The sequence below is a fragment of the Garra rufa genome, chromosome 19 (genome assembly GCF_049309525.1).
Source record: "Garra rufa chromosome 19, GarRuf1.0, whole genome shotgun sequence".
Lineage (NCBI taxonomy): Eukaryota > Metazoa > Chordata > Actinopteri > Cypriniformes > Cyprinidae > Garra > Garra rufa.
In genome coordinates, this window is record NC_133379.1 from 19,338,778 (window position 1) to 19,361,373 (window position 22,596).

The window sequence follows — 22,596 nt, forward strand, 5'->3', positions numbered from 1 at the left end:
AATCCTGGTATTTTCTTTTACAGTATCTGTACGAACTCTGTCACACTTAAATGGCTTTAAGATATGTTTCATACAGAGTTAAAAATAAATAAATAAATAAACCCACTTTGAGAAATATTCACTAAAAAGTGTGACAACTACCCCCATTGTTCCCCATAAATGACATTATGGGTTGCTAAAAAAGTGACTCTGTTTGCATATGCATATTTATTTTTAATTAGTAATGTTTCTAAACTTTATTTCTGAATCTTACAGGTCCCTGACGAGGTATGAGATGTGTGCCAGATAAATGAAACTCACCAGCTTTGTTTAACATCGGTAAACCATTTGTTATCAGTCAGGTTAGTGCTTGAACTTCAGATTGGTTGTTAGTTTAGGATGCGCAGCACTGAGAGATCCTGCACATGGTCAGTTAGCTGAGAATGCATACAGTATAGTGTGTGTTGTGATCTGAACCTCCTCTCCTGTCAGTATCTGGGCCGGGTGGGTGTGCATCTGAAGCGGGATTTCTTCCTCTCCCACACGTCCAGTGCTCGGTCCGAGCTCTTCATCAACCTTCGAGAGGTGAGCTCACGTTTCTGCCTGCCAGCGGGGGAATATATCATCGTCCCCTCCACCTTTGAGCCTCAGAAAGAAGGAGACTTTGTGCTGAGGGTGTTCTCAGAAAAGGCTGCTGACTCACAGTGAGTGACTGTTTGAGAATAAATGTTTATTTTTTCAAACAGAGCATTAATATATATGATATTAATATTATAAATTGTTAGAAATATGATTAAATGGACATTTAATTGAATGTGGTTAATCTATTATTTTTGACAGATTTTTACAGCATTAATAAGTATTTAAAATGATTAGCAATATACATAAATGAAAATGTGTTCCAATTTTATATAATATTTTTAATGAAGCATTAATAAATATTCAAAATGATCAGCAATATGAATACTTTTTTTATTTAGTTAATATAATGTTTTTAATTGATGCATGAATTTAATGCATATTCGTAATGGTTAGAAATATGTATAATTAAATTTTTGATTTTGTGCAATTTTTAATGGAACATTAATAAATATTCAAAATGATTAGAGATATAAATAAATGACAATTAGTTTAAATTTTTTGCTCAATATAATATTTTTTAATGGAGAATTAATAAATATTCAAAATTGTTAGATATGAAAAATTAAAAAAAAAAAATTGGTTAATATAATATTCTTACAGAGCATTAATAAATATGCAAAACTGGTAGAAATATGAATAAATGAAAAATGTATTAAATTTGGTTAATATATTATTTTTTACAGGGCATTAATAAGTATTCAAATAGCAATATAATAAAATAAAAAAATATTTTTAGTGAAGCATTAATAAATGGTTAATGAAATAAAATAAATAAATGCCAATTTGAAGTTGTTTAATATAATATTTTTAATGGAGCATTAATAAATATTCAAAATTATTTGCATAATAAATAATTACAATTTTGATTGAATTTGGTTAATATAATGTTTTTAATGGAGCATTAATAAATATTTAAAATGGTTATATGAATACATTAAAATTTGGTCGAATTTGGTTAATATATTGTTCTTACATAGCATTAATAAATATTCAAACTTGTTAGAAATATGAATAAATTGACATTTAATTGAATTAGGTTATTGAAGTATTGAAAGTGATTAGCAATATAAATTAATAAAAATTGTTCAAATTTAATATATTTAAAAAAATATTTTAAATAATAAATGTTTATAAAATAAATAAATGCCACTTTGAAGTTGTTTAATATAATAATGGAGCATTAATAAATATTCCAAATGATTAGCAATATGAATAATTAAAAATGTGTTTGAATTTGGTTAATATAATGTTTTTAATGGTGTATTTATAAATATTCAAAATAATAGCAATAAAAATAAATGACAATTAGTTTGAATTTGGTTAATATAATATTTTTAGAGAGCATTAATAAATATTCAAAATTGTTATAAATATGAATAAATTAACATTTTATTCAATATTTTTAATGGAGCATTAATACATATTTAAAATGTTCAGAGATATGAACAACTGAAAAATTTCTCATTTGGTTAATATTTTTACAGAGCATTTATAAATAGTCAAAATTGTTATAAATATCAATAAATAAAAATTTGATTGAATTTAGTTATTGTAATATTTTTACAGAACATTAATACATATTTTAAATATTGTTTGAATGTAATGTTTGTATTTATATTAGAAATATAAATACAATTACATTTTTTCAAACTGAATTTTACTTAAGCTATATATGTATAAGTGTATATAAGTTATATTATTATAAAATGTTAATTTGTAATATACATATATAACGCATCTGTTAATATATATAATGCATTCATGTTCAAATATTTAGAAATATAAAAAAGTTATTATATATTCTATTAGTGCTGTCAAATAAATTCAATTTGATTATTTGCATCCAAAATAAAAATAAACAATAACCGTTTACATAATATATAAATTAGTGGTGGGCCGTTATCGGCGTTAACGTGCTGCGTTAACGTGAGACTCTTATCGTGCGATAAAAAAAATATCGCCGTTAATCTATTCTCAAATTTGGGTTGGGAGCTGGGTCTAAAATACGCAAGCTATGATGACTTTCACCTTGATAGTTTAACGCGGATGTATACCGAAGACTGTAGAATATGGTCGCGCGTTTAAGTCTCCTCCGCCAAAACACAGACGGGATCGCGTCGTCCTCCATTCATAAAAACCGAATCTACTATAGCGAAATGGCACGTAAATTCGTCGTTTTTTGGATTCATAAATCAAATGTTGGTCTGTCACTTAATTCAAATCGCGATATGGACTAGTGTATGTGAAAACTGAAATGCAAAAAGACCGTTTTAATATGAATCCGGTATGTTCCGTTTGCCTAGCTGTATGTATGAATGATGGAGACGAGCTTTTACTACACGCATACTGAAACACACGTGACGCTCCCGGTAATTTTTGGCATTTTCATCTCACATGAACAGATAAACTCAATCTCCAAAACTGCTGTGAGTGTCACTTTTACCGTTTCATTTGAGAAAACTAGCATCATATCATACTGTATACACAGAAACTTCACGGCAACCTGTCAAAATAAAAGCACGGTGTAACATGAACGTAGAAGTAATGGAAACGTAGGGGAAACACTGGCTACCATAGATATACATACGTAGATGTATATTTTTATCACACTGTACAACAATAATACTGTTTTTTTATTACAGTAAGGGCTAAATTTAGGGTTGGGTAGGTGTTGATGTTAAAAAAAAAAACAATCTAATAGGTAGAAAAAATAATTTCATTGTTAGTTAGTTAGTAAACAGTACATCTTATTGAACAATTTATTTTCATCAACAAATTATCATAGAACAGCTTTATGAGCTTTATGATCCATTCTCAAAGACTTTAAGTCATTATTTGGGTAGCACACATATTCTGAATGCCTTCAGCAGAATTCAAATTAGCCATTTTAATCTAGATTAATCTAGATTAATTCCAAGATTTAATCTAGATTAATCTAGATTAAAAAAATTAATCTATGCCCACCCCTAATATAAATACATACCCGTTTATATTTAAGAAACACATCATAGTATATGGATATACATATTATATGATTTATATTAGATACAAATATAAATATATATATATATATATATATATATATCATTTTTGTTATATATTTACAATACGTATTTACATACATATATATGTACACAGTACACACACGTTATGTAAACACAGACTTTTATTTTGCATGGTGACTAATCAATTTGATAGCACTAATATATACATATTGAGCAAAGCAGTAATATATATTAAATTATTTATGAATAAAAGCTATAAAAATTCCACAAATTGAAACAGAGCAGAGAGAAAAAAGATAAATCTGTTTTCTTTCTATAGAGAGCTAGATGATGAAATTTCAGCAGATGTACCAGAGGAGGTAAGTTTCCCTGTGAACCAGGTTTTCAACAGTACTGCACACAGATGCATCCTGGGATGTTTTGCTGCTGAATAATGTGTTGTTTCTATGGCAGCCTGCGCTCCAGGAAAGCGACATTGACGCGGGCTTCAAGGCACTTTTTGCAAAGCTGGCAGGACCGGTAAGACAGCAGGAAGTGGGAGGAGTTCATGTGTTGCTGTATTGCCCAACAGCTTAATTGACTCGTTCACTCTGGTTTACAGGAAATGGAGATCAACGTGTTAAAACTCCAGATGATTCTCAACCGAGTTGTTGGCAAACGTGAGTGTGTTTACAGACAAATAAAGCAAATTTCACAGGTTTCACAATTATGTTTTGTGGTAATTGACAATGTTCTGCATATGCTGCAAATGTAGTCATATTTAAAGGGATAGTTCACCCAATAATGAAAATTCTGTCATTAATTACTCATCGTCATGTGGTTCCAAACAAACAAGTCCTTCATTCATCTTCAGACCACAAATGAAAATATTTTTGATTAAATCCAAGAGCTTTCCAACCCTCCATAGACAGTAATAGTCTTGCCACATTCAAGGCAAAGGTCTTTAGGGGTTTGGAACAACATGAGGGTGAGTAATGACAAAATTATCATTTTTGGGTAAACTATGCCTTTAGCATGAAATATTCCTTTAAAGGAGTAGTTCACTTTCAGAACAAAAATGTACAGATAATGTACTCACCCCCTTGTCATACAAGATGTTCATGTCTTTCTTTCTTCAGTCGTAAAGAAATTGTTTTTTGAGGAAAACATTTCAGGATTTCTCTCCATGTAGTGGACTTCTATGGTGCCCCCAAGTTTGAACTTCCAAAATGCAGTTTAAACGCAATGTTTAAAAGGGCTCCAAACAATCCCAGACGAGGAAGAAGGGTCTTATCTAGTGAAACGATCAGTTATTTTCGAAACAAATTAACAATTTTTATACTTTTTAACCTCAAATGCTCGTCTTGTCTCATCTCTGCGATGCGCACGTGTAGTCTCTGTGATGCAGTTAGGGTATGTGGAAAAAATCTCATCTCGTTTTCTTCCCCAACTTCAAAATCATCCTACATTTCTGCAGAAGTACTGACCAAGTGTTTACAAATTGAACATACAAAGAAGAAGAAGATCAAACACCCTTTACAATGCAAAGGTAAAACAGTTTCGTAGGGCGATTTTGAAGTTGAAGACGAAAACGAGATGGGAGTTTTTTGACATACCCTAACTGTATTGACCCGGATTGTCAGTTTGTTTAAAAAATAACCAATCGTTTCACTAGATAACATCCTTCTTCCTCATCTGGGATTGTTTAGAGCCCCTTGAAGCTGCGTTTAAACTGCATTTTGGAAGTTCAAACTCTGGGGCACCATAGAAGTCCATTATATGGAGAGAAATCCTGAAAGGTTTTCCTCAAAAAACATAATTTCTTCACAACTGAAGAAAAAAAGGCACGAACATCTTGGCTGACAACGGGGTGAGTACATTATCTGTACATTTTTGTTCTGGAAGTGAACTACTCCTTTAAAAGAGCCAAGTGAAGTTTAAAATGTTCTTATGATTGTTCTTCTTACAGATAAAGATATAAAGACAGATGGATTTGACAAAGAAGCTTGTCGAGGCATGATAAATCTTATGGATGTATCCTTTAAAGACTCCACACTCAAGAATTTTAGCATTTGTTATCCATATTTATATGTGATACTGTAAATAGTATGCTTTGAAGTCTTGGTCAAACCTTGACCTGCTATGAAGACAACTGGCACCGCAAAACTGGGACTGACAGACTTCCATGTGCTCTGGGAGAAGATCAAACGATATCTTGTCAGTGGCAGCATTTTATGCTTGCTTTATGGTGTATATATATAAATGTTAGACAAACACTACTGTTTAAAAGTTTGGAGTCGACAAGATTTTTACTTTCATTTAGCAAGGGTGCATTAAATTGATCAAACGAGTCAGTAAAGACAACTTTTAAACTCTTTTTAGCATTGATAATTATAAGAAATGTTTCTTGAGCAGCAAATCGGCATATTAGAATGATTTCTGAAGGATCATGTGAAACAGAAGACTAGAGCAATGATGTTAAAATTGGTAGTACAGATGTTGACAGTCACTTTTTTTTCTTTTCCTTTTTCCCCCAATAAATACTAGGAAGTGTTTAGGAAGTTTGACTTGGACAAGTCTGGCACAATGAGCTCTTATGAAATGCGTCTGGCACTAGAATCAGCAGGTATCTGCCACATACAAAAAAGGGATAGTGCACCCAAAAATGAAAATTCTGTCATTATTATTCAACCTCATGTTGTTCCAAATCTGTAATGGTGCGTTCACACCGCACACTTTGTCTGCGTCAGGCAACGCTCCTAACGCATCTAGTTTGACGCATGTACGTTGAAGATTGCAACGCTTGCTTTTTGGTGCGTTCACACCGCACACGTCCGGCAACGCATGTGCGTTGAGCAAAAAAGATCACGTGGTAGGGGCTTCCTCGCTGGACTTTCTGAACTATGGCGGATCGTATCGAGAGAGTGGCTTGGCTTTATTTATTAAATAGACATTCCTGTCTTTATACAAAAACGAGGACGGATCATACAGTTCTCTGCGATTGCAGACGGCTACAATAAGCTTGTCTTCCATTGTTGAAAACGATATTTTTTTCTGCTCCCGCTTCATTCAAGATACGTGTGGTGACGTCGCTACAGTGAGACGCTCTGATTGGTTGACGCACTGCGTCAAGTGCGTTAAGTCCGTCAAAAGTTCAACTAGCTGAACTTCTGCGTTGCTTGCGTTGGCTGCGTTGACGCTTGAAACGCAGGTAACGCTTGAAAAGTCGACGGATCCAACGGACCCAACGCAACGCAGAGCCCCTGACGGACCGCTGACGGACTCAACCATTGACTTTACATGTAATCTTGCCGCAACTGACGCATGACGGTTGGGGCGGTGTGAACGCACCATAAGACCTTCGTTCATCTCGTTCACAAAAAGTAGTCTCGTAGCTTCATAAAATTAAGGATGAACCTCTGATGTCACATGGACTATTTTAACAATGTCCTTACTATCTTTCTGGGCCTTGAACATGTCAGTTGCGTCGCTGTCTATGCAGGGTCAGAAAGCTCTCTAATTTCATCAAAAATATCTTAATTCGTGTTCCAAAGATGAACAAAATTAAGGGTCTTAAGGGTTTGGAATGACATGAGGGTGAATAATAATGACAGAATTGTCTTTATTTGGTAAATATCACAACATCAATAATTACTGTGGTATATTATGTTTATGCAGACTTTTTGAATTTATACCTTCTGTAAGGTTTCAAGTTGACCAACAACTTGTTCCAGCTGATAATCCTGCGCTACTCAAAGCCAGACCTCAACGTGGACTTCGATAGCTTTGTGTCCTGTCTGATCCGCCTGGAGACCATGTTCAGTAAGTGTGCCAAGTAAAAAACACCATCTTTACATAATTACAGTGTAATTACCAAACCTGCTGAAATTCAGTGTGGCAATAAGACAAGATAGGACTACAGTTAGAGTTCACTTTTTATTCCAACAGAAACGTTTAAAACAATGGACTCTGATGAAGATGGATTGGTATCCCTCAGCTTCAACCAGGTTGGTCTTAACTGGTCATTACAGGAGAAGTTCACTTCCAGAATGAAAATTTCCTGATGATTTGCTCACCCCCAATTAAGGTTTTTGAAGAAAACATTCCAGGGTTTTTCTCGATATAGTGGATTTCAATGGGAGCCAACAAGTTGAAGATCCAAATTGCAGTTTCTTTGCAGCTTCAAGGGGCTCTACACAAGAACTAAAGGTTTTATCTAGCAAAACGATTGGTCATTTTCTAAGAAAATACAAATTTATATTCTTTTTAGCCACAAATGCTCATCTTACACTAGCTCGACCTCACACATGATGTAGGCGGAAGTACCAACCCAGTGTTTACAAGGCGAAGATGCAAAGAGAGTCAAACGCCCCTTACAAAAAAAAGTAAAACAACGATGTTGGACGATTTTGAAGTTCGAGGAGAAAATGAGATTGTTTTTCGCCTTACCCTACCTTTCTAAACCGAAGTATACAGACGAAGAACTAATCACATGTGACTTTTCCAACGTGATTATGTAATGTGTTATTCCAAAGCTAATGCAAGATGAGCATTTGTGGTTAAAAAGTATATTGATCTTTTTAAGAAAATGACGATCGTTTTGTTAGGTAAGACCCTTTTTCTCGTCTGGGATTGTGTAGAGCCCTTTGAAGCTGTGTTGAAACTGCAATTTGGACCTTCAACCAGCTGATCCCCAATGAAGTCAAAATCCTTGAATGTTTTCCTCCAAAACCTTCATTTCTTTGTGACTGAAGAAAGAAAGACATGAACATCTTGGATGACATTGGGGTAAGTAAATTATCAGGAAATTTTCATTCTGAAAGTGAACTAATCCTTTAATAATTAAAATTTCAATAGCAAATGCTTTGTCTTTCTGCAACGTTTCCCTCCCTTTTGTTTTCTTCCTCTCTTCTAATAGTGGATCACCCTCACTATGTTTACTTAGATGGATATTCCTCTTCCTCAGTGCTTCCTCTGTCTCTAATCTTCTTCTACTACTACATGCCTGCTGTAACCTCAGTATTATTTATGAAGTGGGTATCTGACTGATAATAAGGAACAGGAACTTTTAGCTATATGGCACGATGCAGTTTTCATTTAGCATGAAAGGAAAGGAAAGCAAACATCGAGATGCAACATCCAATAGAATATACTCCAAAAAGCAGTGAACCTGATTTTCGTTTATAGTACATTTCAAAAGTTTGGGGTTTTGGGTTTTTTCAAAAGAAATTAATACTTTCTATTTAGTAAGGATACAATAAATTGTAAAAGTGTTTCAAAATATAAAACAGTTTAAATTTTAATAATATTTCAGAATATTACTGTTTTCTTTATTTTTTTGTCAAATAAATAGACTTCATCCAAAAATGCTTAAAAAATAATACCAGCCTCAAACTTTTGAACGGTAGTGTATATAAAGTTTACATGCATGTAAGCATTATTTATTGTTGACAAAAAAAGTATCTGAGCCAAAGAACATTTGAACTTACGCCACTGTAGCTTAAAAGTAAGAGTGATAACTGTGAATCAATAACTGTGAAATAGAAAGAGAATGAACTGACCTTTCTCTAAGCTTGACCCAAAAATGAAAATTCTGTAATTAATTACGTACCCTCATGTCATTCCAAACCCGTAAGACCTTTGTTCATCTTCAGAACACAAATTAAGATATTTTTTATCAAATCCAAGAGCTTTCTGACCAGGGGCCTCATTTATAAAGACTTGCGTAGAAACCATCCTTGATTTTATCTAAGAACTTTTCTGATTTGATCGTAAGAGCGATTCAGAGAAAACGAACGTACCACGAAATCCATGCGTACGCCAGTCATTCTGTTATAAATCACAAATGATCGTGGAATTGTGTGCAGCTGAATGTTCCGCCGTCGAAACGCCCCTGCTTAATTAATTAACATATAAAATGAGCTCATTCCTAAATCAAAAACTCTGTGACAATGGCAAGTAAAAAGAAGCGCAAGAAATCAAATTATAGTGAGGCTGAACTATCTGCAATACCAGGCATTACCACAAGGAAACGGTCGTACGCCAAGCTGGAATCTGACGTGGAGATAAGTACTTTTCCACGTCAAAGATGGTTTTTATAAATCTGTACTTTGACGTGGATTTGATCGTACGAACACTCTAAGATCAAATCAGTGCGTAAGAAAGTTTTATAAATGAGGCCCCTGGATTGCCAGGTTTTCATAACAAAACCCGGCCAATTGCTACTCAAAACTAGCCCAAAAGTAGCCCAACCATGTTTTGAGGTGGTCGCCCATTAAAAATTGCATTCTGGGGGGTAAAATACAATTTTTTTAGGCAGGGTTCCCCTAGTAAAATTAGCATTCCACAGGCTAAATATTAGTTTTTGGGGTCGCTTCAACCCGCGGACCAAGTCCCAACTGGACTTGGCAACACTGTTTCTGACCCTCCACAGACAGTAGCACAACTACCATGTTCAAGGCCCAGAAAGGTAGTAAGGACATTTTGTTAAAATAGTCCATGTGACGTCAGTGGTTCAACCATAATATTATGAAGCTATGAAAATACTTTTTGTGTGCAAAGAAAACAAAAATAACTTTATTCAACAATTTTTGTTCCATGTCAGTCTTCGATGTGGTGCTGCTGACGCAGGAGCCGGCGTTCTGACGTAAAATGCATATTCTGGTTCAAATAAGAAAGGCTTCCACTCTGCTCTTGGATTTCATCAAATATATCTTGGTTTGTATTCTGAAGATGAACAGGTCTTACAGATTTAGAATGACATGAGTGTGAGTAATAATGACAGAATTTCTGATAATATGGAGAAGTTGCTAAGGCAGTATTGCTCAGTATCGGGCTTAGCGAAGAGTCAGTTGTCCACAGCTTTGTGCTGCCCTTATACGAGATCATCTGTGACCTTTAACCTTTGTGCCTTGCGTGCTTTCATCTGTGTGTGCTTTTCAAATTAGTGAATAATCTTTTTCTTACCACTTGCCTTGACTTTGCCTTATTTATGCAATGATTCTTAATATATTATACAAACGTGAGTCAATAAAACCTCACAATTACGTTATAAAATGTGTGTGATCATTACGTCAAGAATAAGTATGCATTTACATGCAAATATACATGACTACAACTAATAAACATCAGAACGTCTCTTACAGCCACACTATATGACCTATGGAGCGGCTTTTGCGCCAGTCACTAGCCATTAAAAGATACAGCGGTATTACCTGTAAAGACACACCTCTCTCAATCCTGATCTAAGCTACAGGAAGCACCGGCTCTACGGCCAGCGCAAGCTTCTCTGAACTCCTGTGATGAAAAGCTCTCCATTGCAAACAGCTCTGTGGAGAAGCCTAACTGCTGCTAGGAACACAGCAAGAGTTTAAGATGCCTGTGACACTCAGCTAGACGTGTGCGACTCGCTCTCAGTTCAGTGCAAGTCCTTCACTAACAGGCATGTTGATGTGGGCGGTAAGGAGAGGAGCACTCTTTCCTTCCCTCAGCACAAACACCTGAAATCAGAAACGTAACATCAAACAACTACTTGACTTCATTGATTTTACATATTTTATTATCAATGATAATCTCACTTTGATTATGTCAGAGATGCCTTTGTCACTCAAGCACTCCACGAAAGTGTCAATGGGGTAATTCAGCCCTGGAACCAGCAGGGGGACCTAAAGACACAACAATTCATCAATAGCTTTAAATTGCTTTAACTTCAACAACTACACATTCAAAAAAATCTTGCATCAAGTGAAAAGTGCGTATGAAACTCAGCTGAGGTCACCTTGAAAAAGGCTGTTCTCATGCTGTACAAATTTTCATTGTACAGAAAACTAATGGCTAGGTTCATGACAGGACGGGACGCTGCAGTGTTCTGGATGTTCAGCGTGAGCTTGAAAGATGGGCCCAACCCTTGTACCTTTGCAGAAACGGGAAGAAGAAGTTGAGATTGGTATCGGCCATCCGGTGTCATCTTGTTAGCACATTCAGAATTGCACAACTCACCACAGCGTTCATCTTCAGCGGCTCGGTCAGGCTTGCCGACATGGGCGTGAGACTGGACTCCAGGACTTTGACGTAGGCCCGTGCTGCAGCGAGACGCAGCCTGCTCAGGTCCATCTGAAAAGCTCGGTGCATGGCTATATAGAAAAAAAAAAAACAACAACAACGGTCTTATATATAACTTTCAGGTTTTGGCTTTATTTACTTTATTTGGTGAAAAATATAGTAAAATAGCAATATTGTAAAATATTACAATTTAAAAGAATTGTTTTTTGTTTAAATTCTATTTGGTCAGAAATAAACAGGCTTGTGGCAGAAATGCCACCAAAAATGCCCTATAAATTCAAGACGAGGGGCAAATAACGTGAGTTTTTTGCATAACTTGTGCTAGACCTTGGCTAACGTCATGGACCGACATGAAGCCAAAATGTGACGTGCCCAAAACTAAACTAAAATGTTTTATATTGTTTCTATATTGATAATAATCCTTATTAGAATATAAACAGCTATTATCTATATTAATGATTTTTGTCATAATATTGCAAATATTGCCCCTTAATGGAGAAGTTAATTTCTGACCCATTAATTACTGGGGTTCAAGCACTTTAAGGCATTTAAGCACATATGAAAAAAAAGACCTTATTTAGCAAGCCTTTTTTTGCAAATCCAGGTAATTTGCCATAGAAATATGTTTTGTTTATAGTGTTACATTGTCAGCTGTGGTCCGATCTCCTTAAAACCTTGCATGCTTGTTTAGAATCTTGCATGTGCTCAAAAGGTTTTGTGAAGTTTTGAGTTTTCTTTTAGGCTTTATAGTATTTTGGGTAAATTCGGACTGCCCCCTTTTCTAAACAACACCATTACAGGGTAATTTTCAAAATGTTTTGATAATTATTGACCTAGAGAGTCCAGAGAATTGTACTCCAGATACAGAATCCAGAATCATTGCAAAAAACCTACGACTAGTTTGCAAAAGTAAGTTTTTACATCTTCTTACTCATTTAACAACGATTTGATTGACAGCAGTGGTCAAAATCAAAATTGTCTGGAATGAGGAGTTCTATCATATCATACGAATATCGTGTGTATGTGTAAAAAAATGTTTACACCTATGAAAAACGCAATGTGACCCCCGTGGCTGATTTCTTGGTCATGAGTCAAACAGGCCCACCAAGTTTCGTTCCGATCAGCCTCCGTTAACCATGTCTAATAGGTGCTCAAATTTCATCTGCCAATGACAGCCATGTGTTTTGAGATATGCAAAGTTCCTTATAAACACTTGTGGCACTTTGGACCAAGACTGTGCTCAGTAATTTCCATGTTGATAGGACAAATGGTTGTGTAGGTATAGCCTTTTTTATGGTTTTTACCTCTTATGGCGCCACAAAGTGGCCAAGATCTGCGATTTTTGTCATGCGACCTCAGATTGAGCTCTTACACAAGTGTCCTGAGATTGGCGAAGATATCTCATTCCATTTAGGAGTTATAGGCATTTTACTAAAAGTGGCCCTGACCTTTTCTAATGTTTTGGTGTCCCTTTGCAACAGAGTTAAAAGTTTGATTTTTTTTTTTGATAATTATTGATATTCACTCTCCAGAGAATCTTGCTGCACTGGTTTGGTTCAGATCAGGCAAAAAACCTAGGACTAGTTCGCAAAAGTAAGTTTTGCAAAAAATCCAAAACCCAAAAATTTTGTGAGCTAAAGATTCCAACAACATAAGACACTTGAGCCTATGACTGACGGTTTAGGTGATTTTGTACTTCTGATCGCTGTAGCGCCCCCCTTCAAGCCGATTAGGGCGAGCCTTGGTGACTTTGCCAGCAGTGTAAGTACTACCATCCCCCCAAGTTTCAAATCTTTACGACTTACGATTTGGTCTGCACGATCAGTTTTACGTGAAGATTGCTGATTATAATTGGGTTTCAGAACCCCTAATTACCAAAACTTTATTTTTTACGGTTTCAGTTTTCGGCTAAATTAAAACTTCAAGTTCAACTTAGGTTTTTCGTGAACAAAATTTACTTTGGTGCATCACTAACCAACTGCATTTTCGCGCTCTCTCAAAGTCTGGTCCACGTAGAGCTTGGTCTTCTTAGGCACATTCAGACGAATGCTCTGGGCTATTGGAGGTCCAGGGGCCGAGTCCCTGTCATCAAACACGGCTGTCCTCTTGAGGATCTTCACAATCAAACCTCCTCCTGGATCACATACCGTTTAAGACATTTTTAAAGCTTTATGTTCAACATTATAAACCCTTAACTGCTTTATATACCACGTAACATGCTTTACTACCTTTAGTGGTCATTATCAGAGTGCCGTCTTCTCGTCCATAACGCCCAAAACAAATGCTTGTCACTACATCCTGTCAAGACACAAATCAAATTCTCTGATGATGATAACAAGAACATCTTATGATTCCAAAAATGTCCTTGGGTTTTAATTCAAAATGGTTCTTACTGGTGTCTTAATGGTGCCGATTAGGTTTTTGTCTCGGTACATGTGTACTTCACAGTTGGCCAGACCCACCAGTACGGCCTGGAAACCTCGTGTGGGAAGGTCCATCAGCGCCATGGTGGTAACAGGGGCTGGCAAATAAGCTGTCCACAGTTTCTTCCCCTACAGGACATTTTATATGATAATTAGAATTATCATTTCTGGAGGCATTATTGTGTGACAGATATGGATTCATTTATCATACCTTTTGAGTGTAACCATGCAGCGTCTCATGAGTACATCCTACAACTACATTCTTTCCCATCCTCACTAGACCCACTGGGTGAGAAGACAGCTCAATGCAGTACTTGGGCTTCTGGGAATCCCTTTAACACAAAAAGAATTTAAAAAAATGGCCTTTTAACATGCTATCATGTTACAAAATCATGTTTTTGCTCTATTGACCATTTATATGCATGCGAATGCTGGAAACTTGAAATGCAAGCTCATGCAAAAAAGCACTGCAGGAAGATGAAGTATATTGTATATTTTTTTACAGATCATGATGTCATGTCATGTGTTGCAATGTCTGATGAAATTTTGCGTGCCCTGCCCATAAAAACCTGGGGCCAGTTGCATAAACACAGCCACTATTTCAAGACTAGTTCTTAAGAACTAGTTTGACCAACTAACAGTTATCCAATAGATAATCAGTCTCACTTTTCTAATTCACATTTGGCCAGTTTACATTTTTGTATGCCAACAGTTATAACAGTTATGCCCAGTCTAGAAGAAAACAAATTAGATGGCTAACATAATAAATACTAGTCTAAGCAGATTATTATTACACCTAGATTATACAGATCATCTGAATGCCCATTTTCCTCAAGTTGGTATGATTCTTTAGGATCTTTATAAAATGTCTGCAACACACTTTGGTGAAAATTCCTCAATGGTTGTGTAAAACGACAGCTGTTTACAGTGCCCCGTTTCAGTGCGTGTCTCTTTAAATCATAATGAGCTACTTCTCACTCTCCCCTCTTTCCGTTTTTTGCGTACTTGGTGGCATGTTACCATCAAAAACAAAACTAATCCACTGCGTCCTCAGTGGCTCTGATGTAGGGAGAAAAATGAAGACTATTATGTTCACTTTTACATCCAACTACAAAACACCTGCATTGCTGGTGTGAACGATCGTGGGCAGGGCAAATCTTCTCAGCAAATTCTTCTCTTTTGAGTTGTTTAAGATTCATTTTATGAAGCAATTGTTTCAAATGATTCTGCAAAGCCTTGTTTCTCCTAATAAAATATTCAAATAACTAGCAACAGGCTTAATGCAGATACTGTAAACTTATGGTTTGATGTTTTCTACTGTGTAAGTGAACAAAGAATTGCAAAACCGCTACGAAGTCCCGATCTGAATCAAATGGTTTGCGATCTGCGCTCCTAGGTTCCAATCTAAAGCAAAAGATTCAAGAATCCACTCCAAATTTCCGATTTAAATAAAATGATTTGCGATGCGGCACTTGAGGTCCTGATCTAAATCAATTTATTTGTGATACGCAAAGTTCCGATTTAAGTCAAATGATTTAGGAACCCGCTCCGAAGTCCTGATCTAAATAAAATGATTTGCGAACCATCCTTTTAGATCAGGACTCAGAGCACAAATCACGAATCATTTAATTTACGGAATGATTCAGGAACCCGCTCCGAAGACCCGATCTGAATCAAATGATTCTTGATACACGTAGTTCCGATCAAAATCAAATGATTTGCAAAACATGACTTGAGGTTCCGATCTAAATAAATTTATTTGCGATACGCAAAGATCTGATCCAAGTCAAATAATTTGCAAAGCCCCGCCAAAGTCCTGATCTAAATCAAATGATTCATGAACCATCATTGCAGATCAAGACCCAGAGTGCGGATCACAAATTATTCAATTCGGGGAATGATTCAAGAACCCACTCCAAAGTCCTGATCTGAATCAAATGATTTGGGGTAAGCGAAGTTCCGATCAAAATCAAATGATTCGCAATACGTGAGTTGAGGTTCCAATCTAAATCAGTTTATTCACAATACACAAAGTTCAGATCGAAGTCAAATGATTAGCAAACGTGCTCCGAAGTCCTGATCTAAATAAAATGATTTGCAAACCATCCTTTTAGATCAGGACTCGGAGCACAAATCACGAATCATTTAATTTACGGAATGATTCAGGAACCCGCTCCGAAGACCCGATCTGAATCAAATGATTCTTGATACACGTAGTTCCGATCAAAATCAAATAATTCGCAAAACATGACTTGAGGTTCCGATATAAATCAATTTATTTGCGATACGCAAAGATCTGATCTAAGTCAAATGATTTGCAAACCCCCGCCAAAGTCCTGATCTAAATCAAATGATTCATAAACCATAATTTCAGATCAGGACCCAGAGTGTGGATCACAAATCATTCAATTCGCAGAATGATTCAAGAACCCACTCTGAAGTCCCGATCTGAATCAAATGATTTGCGGCAAGCAAAGTTCCGATCAAAATCAAATGATTCATGATACACCACTTAAGGTTCCAATCTAAATCAGTTTATTCGCAATACACAAAGTTCTGATCTAAGCCAAATGATTTGCAAACCCACTCAGAAGTCCTAATCTAAATCAAATTATTCATGAACCATCATTTCAGATCAGGACCCAGAGTGCGGATCACGAACTCACGTGATCTGATTGGAGCGCTTTGAAACAGTAAATCATGTTGCGACGCAATGGTTTTTGAAATCATTACAAGCGATGTCAAAATTCGAAAATGAATAACCCTTTATAATTTGATCTGTTGTTAGTGAATCTCTTGAAATGAAAAGAAGTCACAAGTTCAATAGGAGCGGTTCCAGCTTAAATGACTCGCTCAATTGATTTGGTTTATCTATTCCTCTTTTTGCGTCTTCAGCCATGTTTATACAACACTGTCAGTACCACTGGTTAAGCTAGATAGTTTAATGACATTAACTGAAATAGGCAAAAAAATGTTTTTTTTTTTATTCAAAAGATATGTGCTTATCCAGGCCTTACATTTCAAAAAAGTCAAATTCAAGCACCTTGTACGAACCCTGTAGCAATTCACTCAGTTACCTGCGTAATATGTAGATGTTTCCATTGTGACAGGCCACAGTGATACGGAACTCCACATCAAACTGTCCTGTCACGTCCATTAAGGTAGGTGTACTAGGTAGCGACATCTGAAAACACACACACAGTTCATTCTTTTGAGGAAATCAGCTCAATTTGGTACATGTAAAGTAAGTCACGTATATTCTGATGATACTTAAGAGGAATAAAGCCAAAAGCTAACAGCAGAATATTGTATGTGCAGTAACAAGTACATATGAGGCAGGTATGAATGTGCCGACCTTGTAGAGGATGGTAAAGGCCTCTGGATCTAATATGTAAACATCACCGTTCTCTGTGCCAATGACTAGGCAGCTAACTGCATCCTCATCTGCCATGTTCTTCTTCAATGTCCCTATACAGGTAATGACTGTCTGAGACAAACAAAAAGACAAAAGCCCTGTTAGTGCATTTGTTTTGTTTGTCTATGTGAGTGAATTGCATATATGTATATAACGGCACCTGTCTACGTATAGGCTGTTCTTTGTGAAGAAGAACGAAATTCTCCATTTCATGTGGCTCAAGCATGAGGAACCTGAATAATTTACATAAGAGATGCAATGAATTATCAGATAAAAAAAATAATAATAATATCGCAGCTGCATGGGTCCAAAAGTTTACATACATTTGATTCTTAATACTATGTTGTTAGATGAGATCCATCTTTCCACACTGAGGACAACTGAGAGAATCATTTGCAACTTTTACAGAAGGTTCAAATGCTCACTGATGCTTCAGAAGGAAACACGATGCATTAAGAGCTGGTGGGTGAAAACTTTTGAACAGAATTAAGTTGTATGCATTTTTCTTACTTTGCCTAAATATCATTTTTTTTTCAGATGCTACAGAAGATACACAAAATAAGTTAAATTTTCACCGATTTTCAAATTCAAAACGTTTTCGACCCCGTTTGCATTTGAACCTTCTGTAATAGTTGCATGAGTCCCTCAGTTGTCCTCAGTGTGAAAAGATGGATCCCAAAAACATCAGGTCCGTACTAAAAAAAAAAAAAATCCATGCATTTTGTATGATCCCTCTTATTTTGGCAAAATAATTAACATTTTGCAGATTCTGCAAGGTGTATGGAAACTTTTGACCTCAACTGTATATATACTAATTGATTTTAAAAATGTGTGTATTTGTTAAAATAATAACAGGGGGACAGTTAAAATAATAATACACTGATAAAGTTAAGAGAGGAAGATGTTTTACCGTAGTGATCTGACAGAGAGTGGAATTTCAGCTTTGTCCCTGTTCAAGAAGAATTAATAAAGTGTTGTATCATGCTGTATTTTACAAGACATTCAATGCATTGGGTCTAGACAATGAAATACAGTACAGACAGTAACTCACCTTAAACCTTCTAGCATCTCTTTAAGCGTCATTGGATCAATCATGTCCTAAGTGGTAGATTGAAACCACAATGAAGAGACATGACAGCCTCACATAGGACATAATGCATAGAGCTGAATGTAAGATTTAGGCCCGGTTTCACAGACAGGGCTTAGACTAAGCCAGGATTAGCAGATAGTTCAATTAGGATATTTAAGTAATTTTTATAAACATGCTTAGAAAAAAACATTACTGGTGTGCATCTTGAGACAAAACAAAGACACTGATATATTTTAAGATCAGTCAGTGCAAGTTTCTTTCAGTTCAAACAGCTCAGACTTACATTTTAGTCTAGGACTAGGCTTAAGCCTTGTCTGTGAAACCGGGCCTTAGTGTTTAAGATGAAGAACAGCTCACCTCCTTGGCCTGACTCCAGACATCCTGCTCCAGAGGGTTTACCTCCAGACTTGGCAAAGTGAATTTGAAGTAGGGCCTCAGGTTCTTGTAGACGTAGATGAAGGGACCAGAGGCCACAGCGATGGCTGGTGTTCGTGGCTCATGCAGGTCCATGAGGAAAGATACCAGGCCAGTGGGCAGGTCCAGCAGGGTGCTTTCACTCAAAAGACCAGTGCCATGGTACACCTTTAGCTTCATGTTACACACTCCTGTGCCAAGATCACCCACCACCAGCTGGTAAACACACAGACATGACTCTTACAATGACTGTTTATTGCCAGTTGACATTAATTGATGACCAAGCTTGAACTTTGGAACAAAGCGAAGTTTTTATCTGTTTGTTTATGTAAAGTGCCTTGAGAAGCTGCTTTAAAGGTGCTAAATTACAGTGAGGAAAAAAAATATTTGATCCCCTGCTGATTTTGTATGTTTGCCCAGTAACAAAGAAATAATCAGTTTATAATTGTAATGGTAGGTTTATTCAAGCAGTGAGAGACAGAATAACAACAAAATGCAGGAAAACGCATTTCAAAAAAGTATAAGTGAAATAAGTATTTGACTTTGCAAAACATGTCTTAGTACTTGGTGGCAAAACCCTTGTTGGCAATCACAGAGGTCAGATGTTTCTTGTAGTTGGCCACCAGGTTTGCCCACATCTCAGGAGGGATTTTGTCCCCCTCCTCTTTGCAGATCCTCTCCAAGTCATTAAGTTTTCGAGGCTGACGTTTGGCAACTCAAACCTTCAGCTCCATTCACAGATTTCTATGGAATTAAGGTCTGGAGACTGGCTAGGCCACTCCAGAACCTTAATGTGCTTCTTCTTGAGCTACTTCTTTGTCGCCTTGGACATGTGTTTTGGGTCATAGTCATGCTGGAATACCCTTCTACAACCCATTTTCAATGCCCTGGCTGAGGAAAGGTTTGATGGTACATGGCCCTGTCCATCGTCCCTTTGATGTGGTGCAGTTGTCCTGTCCCCTTAACAGAAAAACATCCCCAAAGCATGTTTCCACCTCCATGTTTGACGGTGGGGATGGTGTTCTTGGGGTCATAGGCAGCATTCCTCCTCCTCCAAGCACGGGGAGTTGAGTTGATGCCAAAGAGCTTGATTTTGGTCTCATCTGACCACCCAGTTCTCCTCTGAATCATTGAGATGTTCACAGGCAAGCTTTAGATGGGTCTGTACATGTGCTTTCTTGAGCAGGGGGACCTTGTGGGTGCAGCAGGATTTCAGTCCTTCACAGTGCAGTGTGTTACCAATTGTTTTCTTGGTGACTAAGGCCTAGCTGCTTTGAGATCATTGACAAAATCCTCCCGTGTAGTTCTGGGCTGATTCCTCACCGTTCTCATGATCATTGAAACTCCACAAGGTTGCATGGAGCCCCAGACCGAGGGAGATTGACAGTTATTTTGTGTTCCTTCCATTTGCAAATAAAAGGAAAGGAAAGGAAAGGAGGTGAAGGGAGGCCAAGTATGGTGACCCATACTAGGAATTTGTGCTCTGCATTTAACCCATCCAAGTGCACACACACAGTAGTGAACACACACACAAACCGTGAACACACACCCAGAGCAGTGGGCAGCCATTGCTGCGGCGCCCGGGGAGCTGTTGGGGGATCGGTGCCTTGCTCAAGGGACTCACCTCAGTCGTGGTATTGAGGGTGGAGAGAGTGCTGTACATTCACTCCCCCCACCTACAATCCCTGCCGGACCTGAGACTCGAACCTGCAACCTTTGGGTTACAAGTCCGACTCTCTAACCATTAGGCCACGGCTGCCCCAAATAATCGCACCAACTGTTGTCACCTTCTCACCAAGCTGCTTGGCGATGATCTTGTAGCCCATTCCAGCCTTGTGTAGGTATAACATCTTGTTCCTGACATCCTTGGACAGCTCTTTAGTCTTGGCCATGGTGGAGAGTTTGGAATCTAATTGACTGATTGCTTCTTTGGACTGGTGTCTTTTATACAGGTAACAAACTGAGATTAGGAGCACTCCCTTTAAGAGAGTTCTCCTAATCTCAGCTCCTTACCTGTGTAAAAGACACATGGGAGCCAGAAATCATGCTGATTGATAGGGGATCAAATACTTATTTCACTCATTAAAAGGGAAATCAATTTATAACATTTTAGAAATGCGTTTTTCTGTTGTTATTCTGTCTCTCACTGTTAAATTAACAAACCTACCATCAAATTATAGACTGATAATTTCTTTGTCAGTGGGCAAATATACAAATTAACCAGGGGTAAAAACATTTCCATCACCGTACTAGTTCACTTTTTTTAAATGTGCACTAGGAAATAGTCATGAAAGTATACTCTCTTTAAAATGGCTTTTATGAACATTATATGTTCTCTGTTTTTTTTTTTTTTTTTTGTCTGTTTTTAAATATACTTTCAAGATAGAAAGTACACTACATGTGCACATTCACATCATCACACCATCTCACCTTATTCTCACCATCTCCGTGCAAATCTGAAAGAGCTGTGAAAAATAACAGGAAGTATGAGCTGTTGAGACTGTAGACGAATGTTAACCGCAGACATGTACATGTGCAACAGTGACTCACCAATGCAAGAAGAAAAGGTGTATAGATTGGCAACTGGGTCATAGTGAGCATCAAGCCATTTGGAGCTGGCAACCGAACTGCAAGAGCACAGGGAAGACTTATTACTTCAAACGATCATTTAAAATTAATTTCTATTCACTGGGTTCGAATACACTCAACAACACTTTGTTGTATTGCTATGCCGCCATATTTGGGCAAATAAGAGTAACGTTAGCTGCGTCAAAACATAAGCTCTACTGCTATTATAAAACAACTGATTTACACTGTAAAATTCACTGCTATATGCTATATCAACATGCTAACGCCAATCGTTATTTAAGGCGATATTTTCGAGAGAACGCCTCATGAATTTGTATATAACTACTCACGTGTCTTTCAGCTCCTGGGAAACAGAGGACATGACGGCTTTGATATTTCAAACGCTCTTTATTAGTGATTTTTGGCTGTGATAAACTGTTAGGACTGTCTGCTATAATCCTCAGATTGGCTTTCCTCGTTCCTATGGCAACCACTCTAGCGAGAGAGCTTAAATGCGCTACATCGAACCGCTTCCGCCAGGAATAGGTCATATTAACAAATAGTTCCGTGTTTTCAGACCATTTTAAAGAGATAGTTCACCTAAAAATAAAATCTGAGAGCTTTCTGACCCAGCATAGACAGCAACACAACTACCACGTTCAAGGCCCAGAAACGTTGTAATCTTATGAAGCTATGAGAATACTGTTTGTGAGCAAAGAAAACAAAAATAACAGCTTTATTCAATGATTTCCTCTCTTCTGGGTCTGTTTTCACCACCACCATTTACAAGAGTACCACGATGTATGCAATTGACAAGAGAAGAAAACGTCGAATGAAGTCTCTTTTTTCACAAAAAAGTATTCTCTGTGTATTTACTACCATTCTGGGCCTTGAATGTGTCTTATAAAGGCTCAGAAAGCTCTCGGATTTCATCAAAAATATCTTTATTTGTGTTCTGAAGATGAACGAAGGTCTTTCGGGTTTGGAACAACATGAGGGTGAGTAATTAATGACAGAATT

At 37.0% G+C, this 22,596-nt stretch overlaps 2 protein-coding genes across 2 annotated transcripts in view; one reads left to right on the plus strand and one right to left on the minus strand.

The window, feature by feature from the left end:
- LOC141291987 (calpain-1 catalytic subunit) overlaps positions 1-10,661 on the plus strand; it is a 17,374-nt gene extending 6,713 nt beyond the window's left edge. Inside the window, exons 2-12 of the mRNA XM_073823971.1 lie at positions 256-267; positions 433-683; positions 3,946-3,985; positions 4,080-4,145; positions 4,228-4,285; positions 5,575-5,639; positions 5,754-5,822; positions 6,153-6,231; positions 7,311-7,427; positions 7,554-7,612; positions 8,524-10,661. Coding sequence (XP_073680072.1) covers positions 256-267; positions 433-683; positions 3,946-3,985; positions 4,080-4,145; positions 4,228-4,285; positions 5,575-5,639; positions 5,754-5,822; positions 6,153-6,231; positions 7,311-7,427; positions 7,554-7,612; positions 8,524-8,550 — 843 coding nt within the window. The 3' untranslated portion in view covers positions 8,551-10,661. The remainder of the gene's footprint in view (positions 1-255; positions 268-432; positions 684-3,945; positions 3,986-4,079; positions 4,146-4,227; positions 4,286-5,574; positions 5,640-5,753; positions 5,823-6,152; positions 6,232-7,310; positions 7,428-7,553; positions 7,613-8,523) is intronic.
- A 113-nt stretch (positions 10,662-10,774) lies between these two features.
- bbs1 (Bardet-Biedl syndrome 1) lies at positions 10,775-22,075 on the minus strand. Its single transcript, XM_073824803.1, has 17 exons — positions 21,927-22,075; positions 21,559-21,635; positions 21,439-21,473; positions 18,952-19,224; positions 18,556-18,602; positions 18,415-18,453; positions 17,665-17,737; positions 17,445-17,576; positions 17,167-17,273; positions 14,301-14,421; positions 14,060-14,218; positions 13,895-13,964; positions 13,642-13,800; positions 11,604-11,737; positions 11,383-11,517; positions 11,183-11,269; positions 10,775-11,104 (listed from the first exon to the last, which is right to left on the minus strand). Exons 1-17 carry the CDS (start codon positions 21,956-21,958, stop codon positions 11,018-11,020), a joined length of 1,767 nt encoding a protein of 588 aa, XP_073680904.1. The 5' UTR covers positions 21,959-22,075; the 3' UTR covers positions 10,775-11,017.
- Positions 22,076-22,596: the final 521 nt, after the last annotated feature.

What these genes read in the sequence shown, in the direction of transcription:
- bbs1 (XM_073824803.1), bottom strand. Translation starts at nt 21,958, where the DNA reads ATGTCCTCTGTTTCCCAGGAGCTGAAAGACAC. An exon ending in AACATCTACATATTACGCAG is followed by an intron (nt 14,422 to 17,166) that starts GTAACTGAGTGA and finishes TTTGTGTTAAAG; the next exon opens with GGATTCCCAGAAGCCCAAGT. An exon ending in TCGGCACCATTAAGACACCA is followed by an intron (nt 13,965 to 14,059) that starts GTAAGAACCATT and finishes GTGTCTTGACAG; the next exon opens with GATGTAGTGACAAGCATTTG.